We start from the raw sequence: 23,498 nt of genomic DNA, 5'->3' as shown, positions 1-23,498 counted from the left end.
CAATGCAGCTGTTCTTATTACTGATTTTTCCCCTTTTTTGACTTCTTGAAAACAGCAAGTCTGTTTGCTTTGATACTTGGTACAATGTATACTGAAAACATGTTGAAAAAGCGACATACTATTTTACCAAATTGTGGTAAAATGACGTAATAGCGTAATGTTTGATTTAGCGAATCTCTCTCTTGTCTTTGTTGATTTCCTGTTTTCACAATACTTGTCTGTCACCTGCCAAAACAAATGCGCAGTTATCACCTCCATAAAAACAAAGAAAAACTAGTAAGTGTAATGAGAAAGCGTTCCAGATTATTACGTTTTCTGTGTTGTTTACAAAGTGTGTGTGTGGGAAAAAAAGATGTTGTTTGGCTGCCATTTTGAATTTATAATGAAGTCATTAGCGACATCTTAAATTAGCGAATTAGTTCTCTCGCTAAATTCGTTAAAAAGACATGCTCGTGAAAAAGACATGTTTTACAAGTAGGTATGTAGTTTTAATACTAACCACAGTAGCAGCATCATTTTCATTGTCAGACGTTGAACGTTGTTTGGCTGCCATTTTGAATTTATAATGAAGTCATTAGCGACATCTTAAATTAGCGAATTAGTTCTCTAGCTAAATTCGTTAAAAAGACATGCTCGTGAAAAAGAAATGTTTTACAGTATATGTATTTGAGTGGATCTCTCAGATTTCTTCAAATCTCTACGTGTCGGTCAATACTGCTGCTGTACTGTCTTTGTGCATACTTTGAGGTATCTTCGTAATAACCTTATAGTAGTTAGATTACTGTGTGATCACTTTCATGCACCCTAAAGGTCACACATCCTGGTACTTTTGACGGTATGATTGCATCACAAACATATACAATTGGGGCATATTAATTTGTATTCTTAACAGAAACATTTACTCAAGTAAACAAATAGTCTAGTCTAGGAAATTGTGCTGAAATACCAATAAAAGGAAATTATTTTTGATTTTCATACCATGAAAAGTACCAGAATGTGTGACCTTTAGGGGTCATGAACTTGATCAGAGGTCATTAAAGTCACCTATTTAGATATGTGGCAATTTTAAAAGTAAGATAATTGTATTTTAAACAATTTTAAAGTGTTATGTTAACTCGGAATGTTCTGTATCATGTTACGAAAACGAGACATATGTGTATATGAAGGCAGATTTCACTGTACAATTTACCGGTAGTTATGTGGCAATTTTAAAAGCTAGCTCAGCTAGCTTAGAGTTCGATAAATGTTAAGTTACACCCAGACTTTTACTGTACATTTTCAGAGAGGATTAATGATTCAAAACATGTACACCTTGACTTGATATTCAGTAGACCAAGTAATTGTATTATCATGTTACCTCTGTTGAACACTATCCACACAGTGTTCAGGGTAAGGTCATTTACCTCTGTATGGTGAAAGGTAATAAATTTGAAATGCAAATCTGAAATTAAATGGACAGTTTCTGCCTCTAATTGACCCATCCCCCTCACCATAAATTTTAATGAAACTCCCAGGAGTGATTACCTTTATACAAAGACAACCTGTCTATAGTGACCACCTTTGTACATCTTTTAAATGGCTGAATGGTGGCCATCTTGCTTTTTGACCATATTACTATATCTCCAAGACTTGGGGGCCATTTTCAATCATATTTGCCTCGTGCATATTACATATTGGAATACATGTCCATGATAATTTGTTTAACAATCGGATCAAAGATGGCTGACCGGCATCCATCTTGCTTTTTTGAAAATGTGGTATCTTTGGCAGGATTTTAGGTTTTCATATTTTATACAAATATTATACATGTTGAGATGCATGTTCATGATGATTTGTTTTGTGTTTCGTATCTCTGTAAATGAGCCTGGACAAATGAAATTCAGTTTGGATACAAAATATGCATGAATAGCATATTCTGACCGTATATTATTTAGTCATTCAATACATCTAATTTCTGTTGATACTAGACCAGTCAATTATTCACTCTAAATTATTAACTATGCTTTTGGTGTATATCACTTTATTTTTGGCTTAAATACATTTCCCCTAATTCCAACAGGGACTATGCCCATTATCAAACTGTGTTCAAATTCAATTGTGTATACATGTATATTACCTTGTATATTAATTTTCCCCTTTATATATCTCAATTATTGTATACATAATTTTCTGGTGAAATAAATAAATCAATCAATCAAAATGACTTGTTTACATGTAAAGTGACCTGTATATAAAGACCACCTGCCTATAGTGACCACTTTTGTGCAGTCTCTGTGTAATTTACATGTAAAGAGATGGGGTTATTACATAACTGTACATTTTACATAATATATTGGTCTCTGTCAGAAATCATAATTGGCTTCATTTCTATCATCCCTCATAAGAGATGGGGCTACTATGTGATATATTGGTCCCAGAAAGAAAACAGAATTGGCTTCATTCCTATCATCCCTCATAAGAGATGGGGCTACTATGTGATATATTGGTTCCAGAAAGAAAACAGAATTGGCTTCATTCCTATCATCCCTCATAATAGATGGGGCTACTATGTGATATATTGGTCCCAGAAAGAAAACAGAATTGGCTTCATTTCTATCATCCCTCATAAGAGATGGGGCTACTATGTGATATATTGGTCCCAGAAAGAAAACAGAATTGGCTTCATTCCTATCATCCCTCATAAGAGATGGGGCTACTATGTGATATATTGGTTCCAGAAAGAAAACAGAATTGGCTTCATTCCTATCATCCCTCATAATAGATGGGGCTACTATGTGATATATTGGTCCCAGAAAGAAAACAGAATTGGCTTCATTTCTATCATCCCTCATAAGAGATGGGGCTACTATGTGATATATTGGTCCCAGAAAGAAAACAGAATTGGCTTCATTTCTATCATCCCTCATAAGAGATGGGGCTACTATGTGATATATTGGTCCCAGAAAGAAAACGGAATTGGCTTCATTCCTATCATCCCTCATAAGAGATGGGGCTACTATGTGATAATATATTGTCCCAGCAAGAAATCAGAATTGGCTTCATTCCTATCATCCCTCATAAGAGATGGGGCTACTATGTGATATATTGGTCCCAGAAAGAAAACAGAATTGGCTTCATTCCTATCATCCCTCATAAGAGATGGGGCTTCTATGTGATAATATATTGGTCCCAGCAAGAAAACAGAATTGGCTTCATTTCTATCATCCCTCATAAGAGATGGGGCTACTATGTGATATATTGGTCCCAGAAAGAAAACAGAATTGGCTTCATTTCTATCATCCCTCATGAGAGATGGGGCTGCTAAGTAACTGTACATTCTACATAATATATTGCTCTCTTCCATTCGTTATTGGCTAGTTCATTTACCGGTATTCCCATCTGCTATTTTACAAAGCAAGTTCACTTGTAACTTACACGGACCAATACATCACATGTATGTATACACAGTATACTGCATGAAGACTATTTCAACAAAATTTCTAAAAATGCCGTGGTGTATTTTTAATGGCATCAAGGCCTTCAGATGCTGCATCTAGGCAGTACTGTAAAATCTGTATTAGAAGCTATGGTTTCTGCTGAAATGGTATAATGCAAAAGAGGAGATGCGGTTTCTTTTAGAATATAAGAAATGGAGAAATTTTGGTTTTCATTTGCTTATAAAGGACGGGTGCCACGTTTATTTGGGATGCGACTTCTAATACAGATTTTATGGTACCTATTTGAGGTAGAAGCCTACTCATAAATTAAAAAACCCAGAATTTAATCATTTTGCAACAAACTGTACTCCAAGGCAATATAGGGATATTGACTTAAAAAAAGTAGGAGGTCACCAGCCTTATTTCCGAGAGATATTGATGGTTTTATTTTAGTGGAAAGTCACCATTTTGGCACTATCATAATTCTTTTACCATAGGTTCCTATGGCAGAGATATTATGCAATATCTCAAAATCTAGCCTGGTGACATAGGCTGAAAAAATCATATATTGTTAATGAAGGAGTACTTTTTGTTCTGAATTATTTTCTGTCAAAAGTGTCAAAAAATGCAATTTTTCTTTAACATTGTGTTCTATGTAATTGTTCTAAAAATAGCGATTTTCAAGAAATATTAGAACACGTTTCTCAAAAAACTTAACTGTAAACGCACAAAATAATGCTATTTAATTGTACCATGGCACATTAGCTTCATGATTGTACATAATAAACTAATGAACACTGTCATGCGATTTAAGACCAATTTTGTCAAAAATTTTGAGTAGGCTTCTACCTTATGGCCAGGAAAAAAAAATTCTCCGTTTCATGGAATGTTTTTTTTTTATTATTGAATACTGAGCTAAAATGGGGGAAATTTGTGACAAGTGCGAGTACAAGTGCATTTTGCAATGCTTTAGAAGGAAAAAAAACACATTTGAGGCGCATATTCAAAATGATGCACGCGGAAACAAGAAACAGAGATATTTTTTTTCTCCTTTTAAATTACAAGCTCTGCTCCACTGCTCGTGTTTGGTGGTCTGGGTAGACTATATCCTTAATTTCTACTGCTGAGTGAACAGTTGGCTAATGAATTGAGTCTAGGACTTCCCTGAAGTGAGGTGAACACCACTGAACCACACCGAGGTGCAGGTCATAGTATCATAGCAACCACCGTCGCTAGGGTCAGCAGTTCAATAATATGGTACCATCATAAGGATATTATAATTATTTTGTAATTTTTTTTTCACAACTGTGGCTATGATGTCATACTTTACCCATAATTCTTTGTTGATAAGAATGGTAATGAATATCTAGAGAATGAAAAATTATATAAAAATACTGTGAATTTTGTTGTTCCCAACTGGTATTAATAACAGAAATACAAAAAATACATATTCAATAAATCACATTAATTCCAATATTAGAAATCTCTGTTTATTAAGACAGAGTTCTCCCCAGACAAATTGTACACAGTACTGACAAATTGGCATAACAATATAGCATGTTAGTGATCACTGTTGTATTCATTGTTATGATAAATTGGTTCTATTGTTTATCTAAATTTTACAAACAGTTGCGAACCCCTGCTCTATATTGCTCTGGGGAGAACCCTGTGAAAGGGAAAACAGTGATGAAGCAAGGAAATTAGACACCGGGGGAGAGGGTACATGTGCAGCAAACATTGATCTTACCATTGAAGTACTACAAAACAAAACAAATTTCAGCAAAGTATATGCAAGTCAAAATTTCTACATTTGTGAATAACGTCACAGAAATACAGACTCGGTTTCCGATAATGATACAGTCACAACCTGTATTCCATTTATTCAAAATCGACTCCAGTAAAAATACAGCGGTAAGAAAATGTCTGACTGGAACAGGAACACCGTAAGAAACAGAAATTGAACTGCACGCGAGCAGAAGTTAAACAAACACTGATTGGTCAATACCGACCATGTGTGGACGTAGATTGACCCTAATTAACATAATTTATGAATGTCACTTGGATACCTGCAGTATCACTGTGACATCGAATATAACAATAATAACTCCAAAATTCATAACAATATTAATGTTCGCGACAACATTTATGCAGTGAACACATTAATTATTAACTGGGTACGAGTATTTTGTATTTACTACGCAAGTAAAATTTGCTGAATTAAATCCACGTGAATATGTAAGTAACAATATACTGTGAAATACTTTATTTTCGCTTGGAATTAATTTTCGCTATTTTCGCTGAAGGAATGATTCAGTAAAAATAATCCAGCGAGTATACCCTTTTCCCTATATTGTACATTCAACTCGTCAATGATCAGTGAAAGAGAATTCTATACAAAACACCCAAAATGTCTTTTCAGCGAAAATTAATTCCAGCTAAAATAAAGTATTTTACAGTAAGTGAGAATGAATTGCATTCTGCGCTTTTAAAGTGCGGTGGTCATCGAACTTGTTCTAATTTCATGTATTTTATAGCATTGTGTTTGTCCATGCATGTCCCTGATCGAACTCGGTGTCGCGTGATGACCACCGCCCCTCAAAGAAAAGTCTGGAAGGACAACAATGATGTTAAATGTTAAAAGAGTTGTCGGCTGACATGAATTATATTGTTAGTAGAGTTCATACAATGTTCTAGAAATGATAATACATGGTATAACACTAATTACAGGGTTCTGGAAATGATAATACTTGGTACAATGTATATAACACTAATTACATGTTTGTACTGGGTGCTTTTTACAAGTAGTGCGTCATTCAGTATTACCCTACACTGTCTGTGTTTATATAAACATGCGACATGTCACACATACCATCAAATATTTTAGCGAGTCGTTACCAATAAAAATATTATGTCGATTATTTCAATGTGTGACATAGTTACTTGTACATAAAAGTGGAACCATTGGTCCTTGTGCGTGACCTTAAACCTTTAAGTCAACGTTTGCTGCAAATTTTATTTTTTAGATCGGATTCAAAATGGCTGACTGGTGGCCATTTTGTTTTAATGAATGGGCTTCTAGAATCCTTAACCTTTTCACCACTGGACTTTCTCGCCCAAATTTTTCTGTACTTTCTTTTTATATTCTTCAATAATTCTGGAAATGAATCCTAATTTTAGAGCCAACAGTCAATTTTCATTTTTTACACAAAAAAATTGGCTATTTTTGTCCCAATCATCTGAAGGAAAGTGCAGACTATACATTCAAACGGGACTATTTTGTGAATTTGTGATGAAAAGAGCTGGTGGTGAAAAGGTTAATTCTAACAATTTTTTTCTCTCAACAGTGAATTGCGATAATAGCTGTGGTCAACTATACTGTATAAGCTCTAAAATTTCGACCAACTTTTAAATAATGGGTTTTTAAAAACGGTCAGGTTTTTAGAATACAAAATAACGATGAATTTTTGGCCAATCAAATTTTTTAGAGTAAAAATTCAACAAATTTAAAAGTTGGATTATATACAGTTGCATCGTAAATTAAACATAAAACAAAATTACACACACTTTCCTGCATCAACATAGAAAGTCACGTCTCTAAACAAGTTTTTGGAGTAAAAATAAGCTAGCAATTTCTGTTGAGGTCGAAATTACAAAAAAACACCAAATAACTTATAAGTAGGCAGCTTGAATTTTCAGAATGGGTGAAATTTTAGAGTTTTTACGGTAGTTTTCGTGTCAAAATGCATTGTTAGTCACACAGTTTGCTTTTGCTCTAGCACATAATAAAACCAGATAGACGTCAATGATACTCAGTCTCCGGAACTTAGCACAAACAAAATGAAGTAAAAGTCTATCACCCTGTTAATCACCTCCGGTAGAGTACACCCATCATGCATACCAAATAACTGACTGTGTTTTTTTTTTATAGAGATTTTATTCATTTATATTCCTTTGTGTAACTTACACTGTCTGTCACTGCTGGCGGATTGGAATGTATACTCCAATATCAGACAATGAGCAAATGTCATGTCTCATCCAACAATTTTACTCCCTGCTTCTGAATGTCTAAAAATATTCACAGTGTTTCCTCTATCAATGTATTAAAAGCATATACTTACGTAAATGACAGATGTGTCGATGGTCAAAATAAATAATTCAGTATACAATTTTGTATTAACTTGTGTAAATGGCAGATGTGTCTCTGGTTAAAATCGGTCATATTTTAATAATTCAGTATGCAATACTGTATTTGTTCTATTAGTAGTGCATGTACTTACATAAATGACAGGTGTGTCTATGGTCAAAATAATTCATATTTTAATGATTCAGTATACAATACTGTATTTACTCTATTAGTAGTACATACACTTATGTAAATGACAGGGGTGTGACTGTGGTCAAAATAATTCATATTTTAAAATCTAGTATACAATAAATATAATTTTTAGTTTATACATGTGTGTGCTTCTAAAAGATATTAACATTCTCTATTTTAATTGATTTTTGATGAGGTGAATGATGAATATAATAAAAAAGGGTATATTGGCTAAATTTTATTTTCACTGAATCACTCCTTAAGCGAAAATAAATTTCAACCAAATAATTTACAGTACGTCATGAGAAATCTCTGCATTCGTCACACGTCAAATTTTAATTTTAATTGATTTTTGACGAGGTGAATGATGAATATAGGAAAAAAAGGTATATTGGCTAAATTTTATTTTCACTGAATCACTCCTTAAGCGAAAATAAATTTCAACCAAATAATTTACAGTACGTCACGAGAAATCTCTGCATTTGTGACACGTCAAATTTGGTTAACGAGTACTCTTTTCTTATATTTTCTACCAAGAGCAAATAAACTTTAACATTTACTTGACAGCCGTACTATAAGTACTGTAAAATACTTTATTTTCGCTTGTAATTAATTTTTGATACTTTCGCTAAAGGAATGATACAATGAAAAATATAATCCAGCGAATATACCTTTTTTTCCGTATTTCAATTTCAGCTCGTCTAAAATCAGTGAAAATAAATTACATACAAAACACCCAAAAAGTCTTTTCAGCAAAAAAATTATTTCGGCTAAAATAAAGTATTTTACTGTAATCCAATCAATTGAGAATGCTGTACATTCCTCCACAAGTCATTATATGCTACAGACATAGCATTGTCCGTCCTTGTCATTTCATAAGACAGCTTCTTTACAAATACGCAGGAGTGGCCTAGGAAGTGTCAAACCAACTCACAGGGTTGGTATTGTAAAAATATCTGCCATAGTCATTGGAATTTTTAGTCCCCGTTCGGACGCAGTCCGAAAACGGGGACTTATGTTTTGCCCTGTGTGCGTCCGTGCGTCCGTGCGTCCGTGCGTCCGTGCGTCCGTGATCACCTGTATCTCGAACATGCATGGACCGATTGAGTTCAAACTTCACTCATACATCACACATTATATGGGACATATGCACATGCATTTTTTTCATGATCTGATTAACGATAGCCGAATAGCGGCCATTTTAAGGCCGAAAATGCATCAAAATCGCACATTTTCACCATTCCGGACCCGGATCTCAGTTATGCATGGACGGATTTTGTTCAAATTTGGTACATACATTAAACATAATAGGACCTTGATGCACGTCGTTTTTTTTTTTGGATCGGGTTCGAAATGGCCGACTGGCGGCCATTTTGTTTTAAAGAATTCAGTTCTGGATCCGTATCTGAGACATGCTTGGATTGATCGAGTTCAAACTTCACACACACAAGGTACATCATGTCACAAATATGTATGTGCATTTGTTTCATGATCTCATTAACGATAGCCAAATGGCGGCCGCTTTAAGGCCGAAAATGCATTGAAATCGCACATTTTCACCATTCCGGACCCGGATCTCAGTTATGCATGGACGGATTTCATTCAAATTTGGTACATACATTAAACATAATAGGACCTTGATGCACGTCATTTTTTTTTTCGGATCAAGTTCGAAATAGCCGACTGGCGGCCATTTTGTTTTAAAGAATTCAGTTCTGGATCCGTATCCGAGACATGTCTGGATTGATCAAGTTCAAACTTCACACACACAAGGTACATCATGTCACAAATATGTATGTGTATTTGTTTCATGATCTCATTAACGATAGCCAAATGGCGGCCGCTTTAAGGCCGAAACTGCATTGAAATCGCACATTTTCACCATTCCGGACCCGGATCTCAGTTATGCATGGACGGATTTCATTCAAACTTGGTACATACATTAAACATAATAGGACCTTGATGCACGTCATTTTTTTTTTCGGATCAAGTTCGAAATAGCCGACTGGCGGCCATTTTGTTTTAAAGAATTCAGTTCTGGATCCGTATCCGAGACATGTCTGGATTGATCAAGTTCAAACTTCACACACACAAGGTACATCATGTCACAAATATGTATGTGTATTTGTTTCATGATCTCATTAACGATAGCCAAATGGCGGCCGCTTTAAGGCCGAAACTGCATTGAAATCGCACATTTTCACCATTCCGGACCCGGATCTCAGTTATGCATGGACGGATTTCATTCAAACTTGGTACATACATTAAACATAATAGGACCTTGATGCACGTCATTTTTTTTTTCGGATCAAGTTCGAAATAGCCGACTGGCGGCCATTTTGTTTTAAAGAATTCAGTTCTGGATCCGTATCCGAGACATGTCTGGATTGATCAAGTTCAAACTTCACACACACAAGGTACATCATGTCACAAATATGTATGTGTATTTGTTTCATGATCTCATTAACGATAGCCAAATGGCGGCCGCTTTAAGGCCGAAACTGCATTGAAATCGCACATTTTCACCATTCCGGACCCGGATCTCAGTTATGCATGGACGGATTTCATTCAAACTTGGTACATACATTAAACATAATAGGACCTTGATGCACGTCATTTTTTTTTCGGATCAAGTTCGAAATAGCCGACTGGCGGCCATTTTGTTTTAAAGAATTCAGTTCTGGATCCGTATCCGAGACATGCTTGGATTGATCGAGTTCAAACTTCACACACACAAGGTACATCATGTCACAAATATGTATGTGCATTTGTATCATGATCTCATTAACGATAGCCAAATGGCGGCCGCTTTAAGGCCGAAAATGCATTGAAATCGCACATTTTCACCATTCCGGACCCGTATCTCAGTTATGCATGGATGAATTTTGTTCAAATTTGGTACATACATTAAACATAATAGGACCTTGATGCACGTCTTTTTTTTTTCGGATCAAGTTCGAAATGGCCGACTGGCGGCCATTTTGTTAAAGAATTCAGTTCTGGATCCGTATCCAAGACATGTCTGGATTGATCAAGTTCAAACTTCACACACACATGGTACATCATGTCACAAATAGATATGTGCCTTTGTTTCATGATCTGCTTAACAATAGCGAAATGATGGCCATTTTAAGGCCGAAAATGCATCAAAATCACGTATTTTCACAATTCCAGAACCGGATCTCAGTCATGCATGGATGGATTTTGTTCAGATTTAGCACAATGTGTTTGTACATATGCAGGTGCATTTCGGTCATGATCTGCTTTGAATGTATATGTCACTTAAATATGAACGGAACGGGGACGTGTCATTGACAATGACTTGTTATATAATGAATCATTACAGATTTTACGGTAACATTCGTTTCCCAATTTTGTAGCCCAGCCGGCTTTAAAAAAAAAAAAAAAAAAATTAAATCCACCGTAGTCACTGTGCTGTGCATGTTTGGTTATGGATCCCACCACAAGAATATATTTTCCCACAATGCATTCAGCTTAAAATGACAACCATGAACAAAGATTCAAATTTGATTTAATGTCTTCTTTAATTCATATCATAGCTCAAATCATCCTCATCACTGTCTCATGACTTCCATAGGCTACTCTGCATGCCACCATTTTGTTTTTAAAAGAAAAATGCATTGCACTATGTGTGAAATATTTTTTGATAAATAAAACATCTAGATATGTACAGCTTGTCATCAAGTGGTGCTTTAGTTTTGTGTCTCGTGTTACTGTATTATTGTGTTATAGCAGTATTTACTTTATACTTGCTGGCAGAATTGTTTTATATTTGCAAATTTAGTGTTCAAGGTCCGTAGTGTTAGGAAAATCTTTTGAAAGTCTTTGGATTTTTTGAGATCTGGAAAGTATTTGAGTTGTCTTTAAATTACAGGAAAAATAAAAAAAATCTTTGAAAAGTCTTTAAATTTCTTCATAGTTATTAATTCGTTTTAAAAAGACCCGTTTTCTTTAGGGAACTACCATATCCTCAGAACTTTGATGAGCTTTCACGATGATGTTGGCCTGAATTAAAGGTCAAAATCAAGGGTCAAGAAAGATTGGGAAAAAATCTGGAAAAGTCTTGAAAATAGTTTGGCTCTTGGTGCTTCATATGTTAACCATAGATTATTCATTGTTATTCTGAATTGCATTGACAGATAGTTGAATTTCTACTTTATAAATAATATCCCGAACCCTAATGTCCTGTACTCAACAGGAAATAAATACAAGGAGCACAATAGACCATTTTCCGTACACTGCGAGAATCACGCGTTATGCATGAAATCGAACGTAAAAACAGGACAAACAAAGGTCATAGCGTCGTAGTGGCGTCAAACATCGCGTGGGATTCGACAAACGCGAAAGTATTTCGGGGACATTTCCATGCTTAATAATGTGCTGTCCACATTTGATGATAGACAATTTCGATTAAGTAAGGGTATTCGGAAGCAATATTCCTCTGTCGAAGATCGGCCGGTTGGTGTGAGCTACGAAATAAGGAAATTCAAGTTCAAAATCAAATCGTTTGATTTTTGCGGCAGACGTTCGACGCGCGTCTTTCATGCATCTCGCGAGATCTCGCAATTGTACGGAAAATCATCTATTGTTCAATCAGTTTAGAAAGTTTCAGACAACTGCACATCCATTGGTAACTTGAGCCTCTAAAAATGAAGTACCAATACCCGATAACTACAAAATCTGTACTAAAGGCTGAATGACTTCTATTAGGGATGTGGCTTCTACCATAAAATCTGCATTAGAAGCCGCATCCCTAATAGAAGTCGCACCCATTCTTTTTGAATATTTGAGAACCAAAAATTCATCATTTCTGATATGTGTAGATGCTCTAATAGAAGCCGCATCCCCTCTGTTGCATTGTAATAGAAACAGCGGTTTCTAATAGATTTTACAGTAATACAGTTTTTATGATAATTTTGTTTCTCTTATAGTAGAAAGTGTCTTGAAATGTGCATTATGAAAATATCTTTAAATTTTATTCTACACTTATAAATTATAACTTGTATTTTCTTACATTTTTGTGACACAATTTGTTTTATGAGAGTAAAAAATCTTTGGACAGAAATATAAACCATGAGGCAAGTAATTAATGCCACGTGTCTGAAGAGAACACTGCATATGATAGTGTGAAACCTAAGGGAGATGTAAAACAAGTATACCTCATAGTTTCTGTAACAACATGAGTACTGAACTGTCTAGTACATCTGTCAGTGTACATGTATGCTTGAATGTCAGTAACATAAAATTTATATTAGAAACCGCATCTCTAATAGAAGTTGCACCCATTCTTCCAGTACACAACAATCACCATTTCTCGTATGTTTAGGTGCTCTAATAGAAACCGTATCTCTTCCATTTGCACCATTTTTATAGAAACTGCGGCTTCTAATACAGATTTTACTGAAACTTGCCGTAGTAGGAAATGAAAAAGTAAATGCAAAATACATTGCTCTGTTACAGTACAGTCAAAATGCAACTTACTGTAGAATACTTTATTTTCGCTTGGAATTTATTTTCGCTATTTTCGCTGAAGGGATGATTCCGTGAAAATAAAATTCAGCGAATATACTTTTTTTCCTATATTTCACGTTAAACTCATCAGAAATCAGTGAAAATAAATTCCACACAAAACGCCCCAAAAGCCTTTTCAGCGAAAATTAATTCCAGCGAAAATAAAGTATTTCATAGTATTTAGCTTTTAAGCCGGCTTTACGCTACTAGTAGCTCAGCTTGTTTTTAAAGTGCCACATATCTAAACTGTGAAGAGTAATATGTCTGATATTAGTAACATAGGTAAATACAACAAAAAGTAAGTTAAAATTATTGATGACAATAATACTCATTTTAAAAATGATAAGTTTTTTTAAAAATTCAATCCTAGCTACTAGCCAGCTTGGAAGTTAAGTTGCGTCTTGTATTAGAAACATACGTAAATACCACAAAAAGTAAGTTAAAATTATTGATGGTAATGATACTCACTATATTAAAAATTTTATGGAAAGGCAATGTCAGCTGATACCTGGCCTGGATGTGAAATAACAGCAGACTGTATTGCAGGCTCGTGTGAAACCTGGGGGACATGTAAAACAAGAACTCTACATAGTTTCTGTAATAATACAAGTATAGTACATCTGTCAGTGTAGGCTTGAATGTCTGTATCTTGCCTTTTTAGGAAATTCAAAAGTGAATGATACATGTAGATACTGTGGTCTATTAATAGCACATACACAAATAATAAATAATAGCAATAAATACTATTACTGTAGAATACTTTATTTTCGCTTGGAATTTATTTTCGCTATTTTCGCTGAAGGGATAATTCTGTGGAAATAAAATTCAGCGAATATACTTTTTTTCCTATATTTCATATTAAACTCATCAAAAATCAGTGAAAATAAATTCCAAGCAAAACGCCCAAAAAGCCTTTTCAGCGAAAATTAATTCCAGCGAAAATAAAGTATTCCACAGTAGTATAATAATAACTTTATTCATCCTGGGTGACTTGTTTAGCATCAAGGCCAGTCTACCACAAGACACAGACAATAAACATGTGAACATAGGTGTTAAATATAAATATAAAAAAAAAAAAAAATTATAATGTAAATAAAATTAGTGAGAAAAAAATGCACAAAATTTAAACTGTTCTGGCTGCTAGCTGCATCAATTGGGAAGTAGCTAGTTTTCCAACTTCATTCCTTGGTGAGAGACATTCTTTCTAAATACAGTGATAGCATAATGTTTCCTCACGTCATAGACCTCACCTACATTTGTACCTCTGTCTATAATACTGTAGAATACTTTATTTTCGCTTGAAATTTATTTTCGCTATTTTCGCTGAAGGGATGATTCCGTGAAAATAAAATGCAGCGAATATACTTTTTTTCCTATATTTCACATTAAACTCATCAGAAATCAGTGAAAATAGATTCCATACAAAATGCCCAAAAAGCCTTCAAATTAATTCTATAAAGTATTCCACAGTAATACTGGTAAACTTTTTGCCTGACCTGTCCATTAATTGATTTATAAGTTAAATACATGTACTTCTAAAAACTGTAACTTGATTTTTAATTCCATGAGGGTCATGGTAGACTAACATTGAAAAATAATTCTCATACCACATTTTTGTAATTTAAGAATGTGCTGATTAGAGCGAATGAGACAATTACCCATATACCATTGCAATAGTAAAGAGATTTTGCTGCACTTATACATAGATTATACAGCAGTAGACTGAAAAAAGGGGGGGGGGAGAAAGGTTGTTTGGACTGTCACAGAAAACAAAATAAGCAACTCGATTGTGTTTTAAGGTTTAGTAGATTTCTCTGCAAAGTAGAAATGACATATACCCAACCATAGGTCATTTAACCAATGAAGTTGTATGGGGTATTTTTATGAGTTCGAGTACCCAAAACAAATGATTGATAACAATCCAAAAAAGAAAACAATTACTGTAAAATTACAAATCCATTACACAACATAGTAAAATCAGTAAAAGTTATGGTCTTTATTAAAAAGAGTGTGCACATCCGGCTTTACATGTGCTACCCACCATAAATCTTTAATCAAATGGTTTCTGTTTGTAATCTGATTTTTACATTAGACAAGTGACATTGATGCCATCTGAGATCATCTTTGTAACATTGTTATTGTACATTATATCTGCCAACAAACTTTTTAAATGTTAAAGCGAGAGGGTCGTCACCTGCACACACGCGGGAATTGAGTCCCCAGCGACAATAACAACACGCACTAAAACGCAAAGGCTCATGGGTAGACACTTGTTTGTAAACAATGACACGCTTTGGCCTTCTGACGCATGTGCAGGTGATGACTTTCCCGCTTTAAGAATGCAAGGTCTACTTCAGACAAGTGACATTGTTGCCATCTGAGATTCATACCATCACGGACATGTTATATAACCTAGGCTTTCACTATAGATGAAACAATTTTGCACACAGAGGCGACTTAACTATCGTAAATTATTTTTCTCAGCCAGTTTCCTCCCTTTTTTAGCCATGCGCAAATACAGTGAAAGGCACCAAGTTTTTGCTCATGAATATATTTATAATTTTTTTTAGATGCAATAGAATGTTTCTGCCATAGAAACCAATTGTAAACTATTCAAAACATGAATTTTTGATAAATCTTCAAAGTTGTTTTGTGGAAAACTTAGTTCGGTTACCATATATTTTTATTACAGTGAACCAGCCTCTCTTGCTGGATTTTTGGGGGATTTGGAGGAGTATGTTTTTTTAATAATATCAGCAAGAATATTTGTTGACCCCACTCACTACCTTAAGTAGCTGTCCAGATATTTTTAATTATATATTTATAATATTTTACCATTGAAATTTCTCTTTATTTCGTTCTAGATGCCGTTCTTCAAAATTCGTACTTCCAAGTTTCGGCATGTGTATGGTTCAGTTGCCAGGAAAGATAAATGTTACGAAAACATTAAAATAACCAAGAATGCACACGATAGTAATTTTTGTTCTGTAAATCCGAAGTTTATTGCTGTGGTAACAGAAACAGCTGGTGGTGGATCATTCTTGGTTTTACCGCTTAATAAGGTAAGTCAACTTGTATTCTCAGGGGTGGAGCTACGTCATAAAAATGTTCTATGTTGCTAAGACGCGCACCACTGTGTTCTCAGAGGTGGAGCTACATCATAGAATGTTCTCGGTTGCTACATGTAAGACGCGCATCACTGTATTCTCAGTGGTGGAGCTACGTAATAGAATGTTCTATGTTGCTAAGAGGCGCACCACTGTATTCTCAGGGGTGGAGCTACGTCATAGAACTAACACCACTGTACTATATTTTTTAATGGGCTCTGTGTGAGCTGCAGTGGAACGCCGGTCAAAGAGCCGCTGAAAATAGTGAAAGTCAAGAAAACAGCACAAACTTTGAGGTTATCCTGAAGAACCACATTTATATATGTTGCACATGTGGGGGTAGTCTTGATACACTGTTTTAGAGTCTCAACAACTACCCGAAAGTACAGTTTCATTTTTAAAAAATGGGGTGGCGTGAGTTGGTGGGTTGGTGGTTGTGTGTGTGTGTGGTTGGTTGGTGGGTGGTCGGTCGGTCGGTCGGTCGGTCGGTCGGTCAGTCGGTCAGGTTTTTGGGTGTCTGGGTGGCGAGCATGGATTTAAATTTTTTTTTTTTTACTTTTTCAGTCCAGAAAAATATCTCATTTCTAGGGGGATGTAATAGGTACTACATGCAATACATTTTGTTTTTAAGCTAATTTTGTGGACGAGAAGCTAACTTTTCTGAAATAGCAATTCTACTCAAACATTGTCAAGCAATGTACTCTCCTGAATAAAGATAATTAGCATTTTTACAAAACTTTGGGATAAATAATAATAAATCTTTCACCAATGGAGGGGTAATTTATAGGTATCACATCATCTTTACAGGTCGTTTTACTTTACATGTCACATAATAAGCAGCCATCCATGTGAATACACATGTATTGGAAAGGTATTTTCACATGCATTCAGTTAAACCTTCAGTCAGGGACAGGAACTATTGTAGTTGTTTTATCTGTTTGTCCATCCATTCATTTCACTGCATCCATGATAATGATGTTAAATTATCCACAAAGTCTGAGAAACTATTCGGAGAAATTTTTTGGAATATAATCACCAGCATAAGTACTCTCCCCTCATCACCTGGCTGCTAATATATAAATTTCTTTGTTTCATAAATTCAAAGACACAACCAGATACTGGGAATTTCCTTACTTATCTAAGAATTATATGTAGTATAGTCTAGTGTACAGTTGACAAAAAACTACTTCTACTACAAAACATCTGAGTATACAGCAACTTGGGGAAAAGTGAAACATTTTGAAAAAAAAAAAGTATGCTTTCAGAATGCATGAAGCATATCCACAAATAGCTGTGTGCTTGTGACATTTACCAAATTTACCAAGCATTATATGTTTATAAAAAAAAAACCATTGAATTGTGGGTAATTACAGACGCTGTGTTACATTCCATTATATATGATTAAAATCTGATGTAAGTTATAACCCAAATTCAGGGTTATACTGTAGAATACTTTATTTTAGCTTGTATTAATTTTCGCTGAAATAACTTTTTGGGTGTATTGTATGGAATTTATGACCCCCTCCATTATCAGTTGGATCACCCCTTATTGCACACACTGACCCCCTCCATTATCAGTTGGATCACCCCTTACTGCACACACTGACCCCCTCCATTATCAGTTGGATCACCCCTTATTGCACACACTGACCCCCTCCATTATCAGTTGGATCACCCCTTACTGCACACACTGACCCCCTCCATTATCAGTTGGATCACCCCTTACTGCACACACTGACCCCCTCCATTATCAGTTGGATCACCCCTTACTGCACACACTGACCCCTCCATTATCAGTTGGATCACCCCTTATTGCACACACTGATCCCCTCCATTATCAGTTGGATCACCCCTTATTGCACACACTGACCCCCTCCATTATCAGTTGGATCACCCCTTATTGCACACACTGACCCCCTCCATTATCAGTTGGATCACCCCTTACTGCACTTACTGCACTTACGCCCCTTTCTGTGGCAAGTCCTCTCAATTACCAAGTCCCCCCACACTTACTGCCACCTCTCATTACCAAGTGACTCATCCCTTACTGTACCCCACCATGTATGTTGATTGAAGTATGTGAATGGTATCCTTTCCAGTCAGCTTATTTATTTCACAGCTGTCTTTGACTTCAAAGGATGACCATATTTTATCTTTCACTACATCATGCATACCGTAGTAGTGCATTAACAGCATTGGTGATGTCAGAGACTTCACCATTGGACTCTGAATACTGTACAATTGTAGCTTTGTTCTATTTTTGTTCATTTCACTGAATACTGTAAAATACTTTATTTAGCTTGAATTAATTTTCGCTGGAATTTTGTATGGAATTTATTTTCACTGATTTTTGACAACTTGAATGTAAAGTATAGGAAAAAAGGTATATTTGCTGGATTTTATTTTCACTGAATCATTCCTTCAGCAAAAATAGTGAAAATTAATTCTAAGTGAAAATAAAGTATTCTATAGTATACTCTAAAATCAATACCCAGCAAATATTCAAACAGTAGTAAGCATTGATGCATTCACATTCATGTGATTTAAAAACCTAGTGAATATACTTGTACATGTATACCTGCAATATCAAGTTGCTAAAATTAAACCCAGTTTAAATTTAAACTCCCACATTGATATTTTGACAGCGTTAATTCCACAGGGACAGGCCATTTCCACATTTACCTGTCTCAGCTAAAATCTGCCTGTCTGTAACAGGTTGACAGGTCTTAATTCCATAGGGACGGGCAATTTCTACATTCACCTGTCTCAGCTAAAATCTGCCTGTCTTGAACAGGTAGACAGGTCTTAATTCCATAGGGATGGGCCATTTCCACATTAACCTGTCTCAGCTAAAATCTGTCTTGAACAGGTAGACAGGCCTTAATTCCATAGGGACGGGCAATTTCTACATTTACCTGTCCCAGCTAAAATCTGCCTATCTGTAACAGGTGGACAAGCCTTAATTCCTTAGGGACGGGCCATTTCCACATTTACCTGTCCCAGCTAAAATCTGCCTGTCTTGAACAGGTAGACAGGCCTTAATTCCATAGGGACGGGCAATTTCTACATTTACCTGTCCCAGCTAAAATCTGCCTGTCTTGAACAGGTAGACAGGCCTTAATTCCATAGGGACAGACCATTTCCACATTTACCTGTCCCAGCTAAAATCTGCCTGTCTTGAACAGGTTGACAGGCCTTAATTCCATAGGGACGGGCAATTTTTACATTTACCTGTCTCAGCTAAAATCTGCCCGTCTTGAACAGGTAGACATGCCTTAATTCCATAGGGACGGGCAATTTCTACATTTACCTGTCCCAGCTAAAATCTGCCTGTCTTGAACAGGTAGACAGGCCTTAATTCCATAGGGACGGGCAATTTCTACATTTACCTGTCCCAGCTAAAATCTGCCTGTCTTGAACAGGTAGACAGGCCTTAATTCCATAGGGACGGGCAATTTCTACATTTACCTGTCCCAGCTAAAATCTGCCTGTCTTGAACAGGTAGACAGGCCTTAATTCCATAGGGACGGGCAATTTCTACATTTACCTGTCCCAGCTAAAATCTGCCTGTCTTGAACAGGTAGACAGGCCTTAATTCCATAGGGACAGACCATTTCCACATTTACCTGTCCCAGCTAAAATCTGCCTGTCTTGAACAGGTAGACATGCCTTAATTCCATAGGGACAGGCAATTTCTACATTTACCTGTCTCAGCTAAAATCTGCCTGTCTTGAACAGGTTGACAGGCCTTAATTGCACAGGGACAGACCATTTCCACATTTACCTGTCCCAGCTAAAATCTGCCTGTCTTGAACAGGTTGACAGGCCTTAATTCCATAGGGACGGGCAATTTCTACATTTACCTGTCCCAGCTAAAATCTGCCTGTCTTGAACAGGTAGATAGGCCTTAATTGCACAGGGACAGACCATTTCCACGTTTACCTGCCCCAGCTAAAATCTGCCTGTCTTGAACAGGTAGACAGGCCTTAATTGCATAGGGACAGGCAATTTCCACATTTACCTGTCCCAGCTAAAATCTGCCTGTCTTGAACAGGTTGACAGGCCTTAATTCCATAGGGACGGGCAATTTCTACATTTACCTGTCCCAGCTAAAATCTGCCTGTCTTGAACAGGTAGATAGGCCTTAATTGCACAGGGACAGACCATTTCCACATTTACCTGTCCCAAGAAAAATAGCAACAATCTCTGCTAAAATCTTCCTGGTTTAAATGGGCACGCAGCCCTTAAAATGCAACCCTTGCAGTTTACAGTAACACTTTGCTGTGTGTACATTACTGGTGTATTAATCACCTCCTTAATATAGAAATTACTACATTCATTAGACATGTTAAAACTAACACCTATATCTAGGGACCAAAGAATGCTTATTCAAACACAGTATGTATATGATCTTTAGTACTACTAGTATATGCATGTCAATGTCCCAGGGCAGATTTTCTAAGTGGTCAGCAATTTGAAGTTTTGGCGTGGACGGGGCGGGGGCTATCAAGGGGTTGGGTTGTATGGTAGGGGTAGGATGTTGTTGGGTAGTGGTGGAGTGTACAAGAGTGGCCAGTGGATTTTTTTTTCGCAGTTTTGTATCTGTTGTATTATTTTTCATGAATGTGCTAACATAGTGCTATACATAGTCGTTGTCATAAAACATGTACAATTAGGAGAAAAGTGAAATAATCTGTTGTAGCTATCACTTTGGGTTATTCACATTTAAGTTTTGTTTTTCTTACGTAATTATCATTGTTTATAATCTCTAAAATAATAATGTTAGCATCTTTGTTGATTTCAGACTCGTGATAACCTACAGCCGATAGCGCTGATGTTGTGCTTTTAAAACTACCATGCCCCAAAACAGCCACATTTCAACATTTTAAAGATATAACCCCCCATCCCCCGGTAAATATGTCTCGTATTAGTAAGGGACGACGTCAAAAGATCAATGTCGGATAAAAAACTTATTTGCTTTCGTTCGGGGGTGGGGGTGATTTGGCCTCAAAAAGTTTTCATCCTACAAAAACGATTTTATTTTTTAATGAAGTCCAAAAAATCTTGGGAGTATTTGTAGTTCGTTTTTGTTCTATCCAATCATGGACAGAAATAACAGAAAATGAAAAAAACACGTCCAAGATGGGAAAATGGTTTAGTTCGAGTGTCAAATGAGGTCAATTTCAGGGCATGGACCTAGAACCAACTGCTATGCCATACTACTGTCCGATTATCAATTTGTATTTAATGATGAATGTAGTCTGATGCCATGATCAATATTTATCAATTAAGTTTCAGTGGGGGGTGGGGTTGGGGGGTGGGAATTAAGTTTGTTATCCTACATTGAACTTTTGATGTTGTCCCTAACATAGGTAAATATTATAAAGAAGTTGAAATAACTGATGATAATGATACTTTTCTTAAAAAGTTTTTCAGGCAAACCTAGCTGATGGCCATCTTAGAAGTTCAATTACATCCGGACTGTACTGAAGGAATGTTTGGTGTTATTTATTTCCTCCCCACACATACTTTGTATTTTGCTATCATGGCATGCAGTCATAAGTGTTTTATACTTATAAGTGTTTTTACTCGAGTTATAAAAACATTTAATGGTTTTATTGATTAGTGGTGGGCAATGTCCTTTAGAAGGAATGATTTCATGGGGATCTTGACTCACAATGGTACCCTAAAAATCAAACTGGGTCAGATTGTTGACTGCTGGGGAGAGAAAGGTCCTTAAGAAAAAAATCAATGTGCATGTGGCTGATTCTGTTTATAAAAAGTCGAGCTTCTTTTAAGAAATTGCAAATTTCTCAACAATAGCAAACACAATTTCAAATTGACTATTTCAATCTAGAATATTTTTATTGAGTCACTTACACACCAAAGAATAAGTACAACTAGTTGCATGTGTCATAAAAAATAACTTTGCATATGTGAAGCATCATATTGGTGCAAAGGACACACTGATGTAGTGGAATTTTCAGGTCCTGAAATTGAAAATAAAAGTTGGACAGGTTGGATAAATTAAAATGCCTACCGGTATCTCAGGTAATACTTACTGATTTTAGACATTTAATAGTATGAAAATTACTGCAGAATTCAGGAATGCAAATAAATTAATATAAAAAAAAAAATGAATGGAAGCCAAAATTATTGTCATTCAGTTGTATTGAAAGTCATTAAATTTTGAAAAAATTCACAATTCACACTTATTGATACATCAAAGAGGTAAAATATTAGTTCAACAAAAAAACCAATAAACTTCTAAATACTATTTCTTGAATTCTATTATTTGACATGTACATGTTTAGTACCATAAAATTCATTATTCAAAACATAATTTCACATAATAGTTCAAAAACACCAATAAATTTACCATTTCAATTATTAACATGTGCTTGTTTTAGTACAGTATATATAAAATCACAGTCACTCTATCACTATGATAAAATTATTCAAAACATAATTTCACATAATAATCATAAAGTGCCACTAAACCTAAAAATAGAAACTCATATTTCTACTTCACAACATCAACTGAGTACTTCAATCTCTGGTTAGCTTATCTCAAATACTGTAGAATACTTTATTTTCGCTTGGAATTTATTTTCGCTATTCTCGCTGAAGGGATGATTCGGTGAAAATAAAATCCAGCGAATATACTTTTTTTCCTATATTTCACATTACACTCATCAAAAATCAGTGAAAATAAATTCCATACAAAACGCCCAAAAAGCCTTTTCAGCGAAAATTAATTCCAGCGAAAATAAAGTATTCCACAATACAATGATTGTAGTAGAGTGATACTACATAGGTGTAGCTTTAATGACTTGTGTACTTCGAAAATGAGTCCTCTAATTAGCATAACAACAGAACAATAGTTGTTTCCAGTATCCACCAAAATTATTCTTGCCATCAATGTCAGTTAAATTGATTTGTAGTTTTGAAAGTAGTGTCCAGAGTGCTGGATGAATAGGCATCTTTGTCCAGATTTTATTGAAAAAACAGAACTAGTCTTGTAGTTGAGGATTGTCTCAGACAATGGTTTGACCTCTGTCCTCGGCAAATTGCTTTTCTTTACTTTCGATCAGTTTAGTGTTTTCAATAACAACAATATCATGCTTT

General features: G+C 35.5%; 1 protein-coding gene across 3 annotated transcripts in view; it reads left to right on the top strand.

The window, feature by feature from the left end:
- LOC102801507 (coronin-1B-like) overlaps window positions 1-23,498 on the top strand; it is a 74,926-nt gene that overhangs the window by 28,295 nt on the left and 23,133 nt on the right. For all 3 annotated transcript variants that reach the window (XM_085494556.1, XM_085494557.1, XM_085494555.1), the window contains exon 2: window positions 16,128-16,325. In XM_085494556.1, coding sequence (XP_085350682.1) covers window positions 16,128-16,325 — 198 coding nt within the window. The remainder of the gene's footprint in view (window positions 1-16,127; window positions 16,326-23,498) is intronic.

The sequence above is a fragment of the Saccoglossus kowalevskii genome, chromosome 20 (genome assembly GCF_978046115.1).
Source record: "Saccoglossus kowalevskii chromosome 20, keSacKowa6.1, whole genome shotgun sequence".
NCBI lineage: Eukaryota > Metazoa > Hemichordata > Enteropneusta > Harrimaniidae > Saccoglossus > Saccoglossus kowalevskii.
The sequence above is the reverse complement of the archived record's forward strand: the minus strand, read 5'-3'. Positions and strand labels throughout refer to the sequence as shown.